At 66.1% G+C, this 8,975-nt stretch overlaps 1 protein-coding gene across 1 annotated transcript; it reads right to left on the reverse strand.

Annotated features, from left to right (window-relative positions):
- Positions 1–756: 756 nt before the first annotated feature.
- MRPL23 (mitochondrial ribosomal protein L23) lies at positions 757–7,935 on the reverse strand. The gene is made up of 5 exons (XM_030331383.1): positions 7,855–7,935; positions 5,798–5,920; positions 4,869–4,951; positions 4,212–4,285; positions 757–958 (listed from the first exon to the last, which is right to left on the reverse strand). Exons 1-5 carry the CDS (start codon positions 7,869–7,871, stop codon positions 791–793), a joined length of 465 nt encoding a protein of 154 aa, XP_030187243.1. The 5' UTR covers positions 7,872–7,935; the 3' UTR covers positions 757–790.
- Positions 7,936–8,975: the final 1,040 nt, after the last annotated feature.

An 8,975-nucleotide genomic window follows, 5' to 3' on the forward strand; every position in this document is an offset into this window, starting at 1 on the left:
GGCTGCAGGGGGGGTAGGGGACACTGGGGTCTCGGTGAGGCCGAAGAGCGGGGCGGTGACGGGGGGGGCCGTGCCGGGTTATGCAGGGTGGCCGGCGCTGGACCTGCTTGGATGAAGGATGGGATTCCTCTCCCAGCCTTGAGTTGGGGTCCTCAGGGCCATGGGGCCCCATGAATTATTTCTCTAAGGAGAATACCGTTGACTCTGCTCTCCGGTCGCCTTCCGGACCTTCCCCATCACTTTAAATCAATGCTGAAGGGCGGCGTTTGCCCGGACCTTCACCCTCCAAGTGGAGGGAGCTGCGAGGCCCACGTGATGCAGCCGTCCCCCGTCTGGGTGTCCCTCTGGGCGGGGGGATGTTGCTGAGCCAGTCCTCACTTCCACCTGCCCTCACGAGGCCCCCAGAAGAGGGGAGCGCAGGAGGGCAGCACTCGAGGACGGGGACCCAGGGGGTGACGTGGCCCCCCAATGATTTCTGGCTTGCTCCCAAATCCCCAGGCCCAACCTGTCTGCACAAAACCCACGCAGACACGCTCGTGCCGATGGCCCCAGCTGGGTTCGCCCGGGACCCTCAGCAGGAGGGCTCCCCGCCCCGACCCCCGGCTGCAATGGGGTCCCCTCCTTAACTGGGGGGACCAGAACGGGTCACGCCATCACCCAGGCCCTGCTCCATCCGTGCAGCCAGGCGCCCGTGTGTGCCCGTGGGGTGCAGCCCTGCACAGGGACACCGGGTACAGAGGAGAACGGAGTCGGGGGTCTTTACTCCACACGCAGGACTTTATTGGGGCCGTCACAGGCCGAACCAGCCGGGGACACCACCACGCCGCGGGTCCCGGCTCTGCCTCCGCCGCTGCTCATCCAGGAGCCTGTCCTGGATGTCTTCGTCGCTAGGGCTGCCGTCAGGGCTCTGCTTTTGCTCGGGAAACAGATCGGGGAACGTGAAGGTCTGTCCGTGCGCCTACGGAGAAAAGGCAAGGCCTCCAGCACCGCGCCGAGGACAGGGACACCGGGGCCCTCCTGCGCGGAGCCCGCGGCTGGGACACGCGGCCAGCGTCTCGGGGGCGAAGGTCCTCGCCTGGAAAATAAACATCTCGGCCTGCTGCTGGCTTTTATCTAACAGCGGGAAGCCATTACCCCGGACAATGCCCCTTTTCATCGACATTATCTCTCCGAGGCCTGGTGTCTGCATTGGCTAGAGCCTCATTAAAAGCAGCCCAGCAAAGCGCCCATTCACCGGGCGCGGGGGGCAGCCCGGCCGGACTGGGGGGCAGGAGCGAGGGGCAGGAAAACCCGGCACAAACAGCGTCTGGTGCCACACTGAAACTTTTTCCATCCAAAATACCTAAAGGCCTTTACCCACATTAAAGACTACCCCTCCTCCCGGCTCGGAGCTTGGCAAATGAGACGCGTGTAACGTACAAAGAAATGTACATATGCAGCAGTCTATAAATCAAGACCGGCTTTGCAAATTAACTGGTTTTACGTCTTTCACTAAAAGTTCAGACTGTGCCAGTGTCGGCCAAGCCCCAACCCAGACCCCCGAGCATGTGTGCGGGGGCACCGGCCGGGCCCGCTGGTGCGGAGGCGGGCGCTCTGCCCGCTCCCCGGGGACCCGGGCAACCGTGAGGTGCTGTTTCAATTTGCTAAATACCCCGGAGCAGCTCCCCAGATCGGGGGCGCAGGAGGGGACGCGCCAGGGCAGCGCCGTCTGCTTCCAGACGGGCGAAGAAGGATGCAGGGCGGCCTCCGTATCTGGAAAATTTTAATAAGTAAAATCAGTAAAGCGCGCTGGTTGTTGGAGACCCTTGTTTTGTAAAGAAATTTGGCTTTGGGCAGGCGGCCAAGTATGATCTGAAACAGCCCACCCCCACCCCGAGAAGAGGAGGTTTATGAATTCTGATCACACGGCGTGGGGCGCAGGCCCCAGTAAGAAAGCAGGGCTGTGTGCACGCGGTAGCCAGCCTGCTGCAGGATTAGCTTACACAGCTCAAAACTGCTTTTTTTTCTTTTTTAAAATACCAAAGGGCAATAGTTTACATGCAGGGCTGACTGCCCAGAACGGGGGTTTATGTGTAATATATCGAGGTGATTTTGCTAGCTTTCTGAGGTGGGGGAAAACCCAAAATGACATTTTAAAATATAAATACAAAGATGGCAATTTGCAACAGCTCGGGAAAAAACGGAGGGAGCTGCCGCGAGAAATTCTCCCTCTCTTATCCGAGGCAACGGCCACTTGTGGGTGCCGACTGGGCCCCCCGGGGCGCCCCTCTGGAGGGAAATTCGCCTTGTACTTCCAAAAGTAAGCCCTCGCTGCCTGCGAAGGGGAGAGTGTGAGCTGCTCGGCGGCAGAAAGGACCGGGACAGGAGACTGTCAGTCCCAAGCGCCCCTCGGGCCACCGGCCGTCCCCCACGGGCTCCCGCCGGCCAGCGACTGCGGTGGGAACGGCAGGCTTCCGCGTGCAGGGTGACGTTCCCCTGGCTGCGTGGGCCACAGGGCCACAGAGATGTTTATCAGGGCGTCGGGGGAAACGTGGGGCCCCCACCCCGCCGGACGGGCTTTTCCGCAGCAGTCAACTCAAAATAGATTCGGAAACTTAATTTGTGTTCGTGATTGACCCTCGTGCGCTTTGCAATTCGCTCTGTTTTTGAAAGCCCCAGAGCGGGGCCCACGGGGACACACGGGGAGCGGTCGGGCTCGGCACGGGGGTGGGGGCAGAGAAGGGACCCTTTCGGAGGGGAAGGGCCCGAGCTTCCTGCCGGTTTCCAGGCTGGGGGGCGGGGGTCCGTCACAAATGCCACTCTGGGCCGGCAGGAACCATGCCCAGCAGGGACTCTGTCCCCAGTTGTGCTGCCCGATTTCACAGAGGAAGAAAGGCACGTCCAGCGGCAGCTGCGCGCACCAGATCTAAGCAGGCTCCGCTGAGCGAGGTGGGGCCCGGGGAAGAATGCGGGGGCTCGGGTGACTCAGGAGCCGCTTGTAACCGTAGCTGGCCTGCTGGAGCCCTGGTGGCGAATGCCGGCACACGGGTGTCGGCCCGCACGCCGTGACAGAGACAGATGGCCCGATTTCACACACGGGACACAGGCGCCTTTATAAGGCCAACGGCCGCTCTCTCCACCTGGATAGGCTGGTTTTGTGCACGGCAAACGTTAGGCCAAATAATTACGGGGGCCCCTGTTTGAAACAGCAACTGCAGTCAGAAAAGGTGCCGTGCTCACCCCGTCCTGCAAGCAACGGCCTCCTAGCGCCTAAAACGGGGCCACGGGCCCAGGGGGTTTGCAATAGCGCTACTGCCATCTAGCGGCCACGGCCGGCCGCCTCCCGCCGTGAGCTCCGGACAAGGAGGAAGCCCCTGCCCCCGGCTCCCCGCCGCGTGTTGCCAACAGCGGGGGGTGGGGGGCAGCCAACGGACCCTGCAAGGAGGGCCCTCGCTGGCAGGTCCTCACGGAGACCAAGGGGAGGCCCTGCTGGGGGTCCTGGAGGGCTCGTCCGAGGAGGCTCCAGCGGGGTCACCTCACGCTGGACGGAAGGGCCTGAGCAGGGGGCTGGGAAGCCGGCTTTCGCTCGCCATGGCTCTGGTCTCTGGCCGGCAAAAGCTGTGACGGGGTCCTGGACCCTCTTCCCGAGCCCCCGGCCAGGCAGCACACGATCCAGAGGACGGGGCAGAAAGTGCCGGTGCCCCACAACCCAGTCCAGAGGGGAGGGGGCTCAGCCAGGGCCCCGGGGCGCGGTGAACCCACCCAGGCTTGGAGGCGGCTGCCCCCCACCCCCCGCCCAGGGCCGTAACTGCCTCCCAGCCTGAGGCCTGTCGGAGGCCAGGCCAGGCCGTCCATCCGCGGCAGGAGGCCCTTCGGTGCTCGGAGAGCCCTGGTTTCTGCCTGAGCCCGAACCCCCTGGACCTGAGTGGACCCGCCTGCGGCCACAGCACGTTCAAAGTCCAAGGGCGCGACACAGCTGGCCCCTGAGAAGTTCCGAAATGCCCTGCGCGGTCCCCTCCCATCAGCTGAATGTGCTCGGATCACCAGCTCAGCCTGGGGATTCGCCGGGGGTTAGAACTAAGCGCAGGCTCGGCCCCGTGCGCCGCGGGCCTGGAAATCCTGCCTCGCAGGGCCCCAGGCGGGGGCTGCTGCACAAACACGTCCCCCGCACCAAGGTCACGGTCGTGATAAGTCACGCCCATGACTTGGGACTCTGCCCGAAGCCCACTCACCAGCTGCACATAGGCCACCTTGTAGTCTGGTTTCTTCATCCTGACGTTTCTGTAATCCCTCTTCCTGTTGGAACCTGTCGCGGGGGAGGGGGGAACACTTTACTCCAAGCACGAGATCTCCAGTGCAACTAATCCAGGAACCCACTTTCTAGAAAGAGGCAAACGTGGAAGAATTGGTTGGTCTCCCACAGGTTACAGCAGGTCACGCCCGAACGGTGACCGGTTCACATTTACCAAGTATGCTCGGGGCGGTGAGCACCGCCAGGCTCTGCTGGTGAAAACGCAAACGTGTCTGAGCAACTCCAGAAACCCCTATTTCCCACGTGTCAGCACCGCGACCCCCGTGGGCTGCCTCCCCTCACGCAGGAGGCTGCCGGGTGGGGGGACGGAGGTTAAGGGAACAAAGAGGAAAGCACTTTGCTGACCGGCTCCCGAGGCAGAGGGGAAGCGGGCTGCGCGGCCTGGGCAGGGCGGGAGCAGGAGCGGGGCCGGCCCGCCCGGGTCCCGTCCCAGCTCTGCCCTGTGGGCAGCGAGGGCCCGGGAGGCTGCTTCACCCTGAGTGCCTCAGTTCCCTCACGTGCCAGGAAGCAGACCCCCGGAGCGGCTGCGATGAGGGGAGCCCACCCCCCGGCAGGGCGGCAGGGGCCCGGCACGCACCGTGCTGCACCCTCGTCCGCACGGCGGCCACGGGCACGTTGTAGATGCGCTCGAGGTAATTCCTGACGTCCACCCTGGTCATCCTGGGCAGAGAAGAAAAGCGAGACTCAGCCGGGCCGAGATAAACGGCAGCTGGCCGGTGGGGCGTGAGCCACGGTCGATGCGGCCACCAGCCCCGCTGGCGCTGTCCTGCCCTCCACACATCGGTGGGGGGACACGGGGGGACTGGGCAGCTGCAGCCACCATTTGCGCTCACTAGGGGCCAGACCCCCAAGCAGAGCTCTCCGGAGGGAAGGGCCGATCCGGGGGCACGCCTGGGCGGCCAGGAGCCCGGCCCACCATGGCCAGTCCCTTGCACAGCTGCCTCCCCACTGCAAGGTCCTTTCCTGGAAACGGCAGCCAAGGCGTCGGTAGCTCAGGCCCCCAACCTTTGCACCTGACGCGGCATCATAAACCTCATCCTTGGCCACACCTGGCCTCTAAGAGCTGACGCTCAGGCCAAGCCCAGGCCCATGCGCGGGGACAGTCACGTCGAGACTCCAGAGAGTGCCCTGCAGCTTGGGTGACAGGACGCTGCGTCCCTCCAGCGGCCAGGGCCTCTGTGAAGGAACCACCTTGAGAACTAGGTTTTGGGAAGCCATGGTAAGGAGCTCCAAGAGGATGGGCCCACCTGCTGGGAAAAGCACTGAGCTCAATGCAGGAAAAGAAGTGTCAGGCCCTCAACTAGGCTTCCCTGTGGGGGGGCAGCCGGGCCTCACCCCAGGCTCTGCAAACAGCAGGAAGGCTCTGCAAACGCCAGGACCTGGGCCACATTTGCAGAGCAGCTCGGAGAGAACAAGGGGAAGCCACACCTATGAGCCGGGCTCTGTGACACCAGCAGGTCGGCCAGCCCCTCGGGGGCGCTCCCCAGCCCGAACTCGGGGGCTTACTCCATGGGGATCCGGAACTGCACGGTGTCCTCGGGCTGGGCCGTGCCGGGCCGCACCAGCCGAATGAAGAAGTTTGTTCGGAAGACACGGAGCTGGGGGTTGCCCAGCTGGTAGAGAGGGTACCTGAGAGGGAGACATTCGTCTGCATCAAACACTCAGAATGCGCGACCCCAGGGCTGCCCCGGCACACCCCCATCTGTTCACCCATAGCCACAGGAGTGGGAAGCAAAGGGGGGCAGCTCTCCATAGGCCAGCACCCCACGGCCCCCTGTGCTGATGGCATGGCTCTGCCCGGTGTGGGCCCCGAGACCCCTGGTGCCCATCCAGTCAGAGTAGCGTGGGCTGCAGACCCTCAGGGCCAGCCCCTGCAAAGGGCCCATGGGAGACTCAAGGAACCGGCCAGCAGAGAGCACGCCCACCGCGGCCCCCCCCACACGCTGGTGGCCAGGCTTGGAGACACGCCTGTTCAAGGTGACGGTCCCACCAGCACGCAGCCCAGCGTGGCGGTGCTCCCTACGAACCCTGGCTTTCCCCGCAGCAGGGGCGTGGGCACCCGCACACCGTATGGGTGGGAGAGCATCACAGTCCCCACCCTGAGGACTCCCAAAGCAGGTGGGCACAGCTGGACAGGCGATGCCACCACCCACAGCCCCGGCCCACTGACACTGCCAACCCCACATGTGCTCTGGGCCTGCACAGGCAGCGCAGGCGGGTGAGGAGGGTGTCTGAGGTCCAGTCTGCAGGGAGGCCAGAGGCCAGGCCTGGGGGAGGGTGGGCACACAGGGACATGGGGTGCCATCAAGGGTCTCACTGGGACCCCCGGTGACCAAGCTGCGGCGCTGCACACGGCCCCCGATCTTGGAGCACCACCTGTAGTGTGAAAGGAGGCCGGTCGAGGCCAATCCTATAGCGGGCAGAATGAGGACAGCCAGGGGTTCGGAGGCCCTGGTGAGCCCCAGAGCTGAGCGCCATCTACCTGAGAGCTGCCGGTGACCAAGTCAGAGCGGCAGCTGCCCGGCACAACCTCCGTGGTGAGAGGGGGGTAAGGGCAGTTTCTGGAGGCTGCAAGGCCTCAGGGAACAAGAGGCCTGCCTTGTTTTACCCTCCACCGGAGTTTGGGCCAATGGCTGGCTACCCAAGGGGCTCACTTATTCCCCCTGGTGACCAACGGCGGCACTGCAGGGGGGCAAAGTCAGGCCCTCTGGGTAACTGTCAACAGACCCTCCACCTCTCCGGGTCCCTGCGTTTGGGGGTGGGGGGAGGCCCAGTGTGAGGGTCGGAGGTTAGAGGCCTGAGCCGGGCAGGGAGCGAGTCTCCCCCGGGCGGGGATGGCCTCAGAACCCCCCTGTCCTCCCCGACGCTGAGCGTCAGGATGAGTCCCAAGGGCCTGCCTGACGCTGGAACCTTCCGGCCCCGGAACAACCAGCACTGCTGAACACCCTCCCTCGGGGCTCCAGAACGGGGCTCTCCCGGCCTGGTGGGAGGGGACGGCACCCCTGCGCGCCCGCCCCGCCCCCTGCCCGGCTCTCCCGCGGATCCCACAAGCGCGTCTCCAGCGGAACTCCCAACTTCTGCTCCCAGCACGGCGCTCTGGCTCGCTGCCACCTGCCCTACCTCCCCGTGGCCCCGAGGGTGACTCACCCGTGACCCCACCCTCCCCGCAGGTCCCGCCGGCTCTCCTCCCGACCCGCGGCCCTGGCTGCTCCCCACGTCCGCGCCGGCCCCTCGGCCCCGCTGCACCTGCCGGGGCGCCCCGGCCCCGCCACAGGCCCGCAGGTCCACCCGCGGCGGCCGCGCGCGAGTGCGTGCGCCACCCGTTCATCCCGGGGCCGGCGCCGCTCGCAGGGGACACGGGGCGTCAGCCTCTAGCGTGGGGGGCGGGCCGCGGGGGTCCCGGCGGACACCCGCACAGTGTCCTCGCCCCGGCGGCACGGGCGGCGGTGACCCTCCCGGGCGGGCGCCCGTGGTCCGCGCCGCGTCCGCAGCCCCCTGTCCTGCACCCCGCCCCCCACCCCGCCAAGGCCCGCGCCCCGGGCCCCCGGCCCCCGGCCGCTCACAGCACATTCCGCGCCATCGCCGGCTTCCGGGCCGCGGGCGGAAGGAGGAGCACGCACCGCCCGCGTGGACCCGCCACAGCGCCCCCTGGCTTCCGGGAGGGCGCGCGGCGCCCCGCCCCTCGCCCCGCCCCCGCCCCGCCCCGCCCACCTGCCCGCCGCCCCCGCCCCCCGTGCAACCCCGCCCACAGCCACACCCACTGCCCCGCCCCCGACGGTCCCGCCCACCGCCCCGCCCCTCACACCTGCCCCCGACACCCCGCCCCGTACACCCGTCGCCCATCCCCATTCACCTGCCCCATCGCTCCGCCCACTGTCTCACCACGCCCACTGTCCTGCCCACTGTGTGGCCCACCGCCCCTCACCTGTACTCCTACCCCACCGCATCCGCACCACTCACGGCACCTGACTCGCTCTGCCCCAGCTTCCTGTCTCACCAGCCCGGACCCACGTCCCTACCCCACTGCTCCTGACCCATTCACCTGGACCCTACTCGGCCTGAACTCCTTGTCCTGCACACCCTGTAAGAGCCCAGAATCCCTCATGTCCCTGGGTCCCTCCCAAGTCCCGCACACCCTCCAAGTATCCAGAACGCATCTTGCCCCAATCCTCTCTCACCCTACCCATGGCCTACAGCACGCCCTTAGTCCCACGAGTCCCCCCCTCCACACCCCTCTGCACCCCGCACTACCCCACATGCAACTGTAGGCCATGGCCAGCCAGCTAAGGTCGGAGATGGGGGAAGGGGCGGGTGGGTGGCCCTTGTCTAAGGCCCCTATCTCCATCTGGCTGCGGTGGCTTTGTCCCCTCCCAGATCTCAAGCTCCAAGCCCCCTCACAGCCCTTCTGGCCAGCACCAGGCTGCTCTCCCCACCTCCTGTGGCCCCTTCCCCCTTACGGCTTCCCACACAGCCCTCATCCAGGGGATCCCCGACTCCGTAGGGCACATGTGGGACCCACTGCCCCCTCCCCACCAACAGCATGCAGACCTATGGGGGGGGACCAGGCTGCAGCCTCCCTCCTCCAGCCCCCAGGCCCCACTCTTCCCCGGTTTCCTATGCCCCACGGCTTTTGGCCATTCGTCAAGCCCTTTAGCTGCCTCTCCCCCACCTGAGCGGCCTGTTC

The sequence above is a fragment of the Lynx canadensis genome, chromosome D1, assembly GCF_007474595.2.
Source record: "Lynx canadensis isolate LIC74 chromosome D1, mLynCan4.pri.v2, whole genome shotgun sequence".
Taxonomy (NCBI): domain Eukaryota; kingdom Metazoa; phylum Chordata; class Mammalia; order Carnivora; family Felidae; genus Lynx; species Lynx canadensis.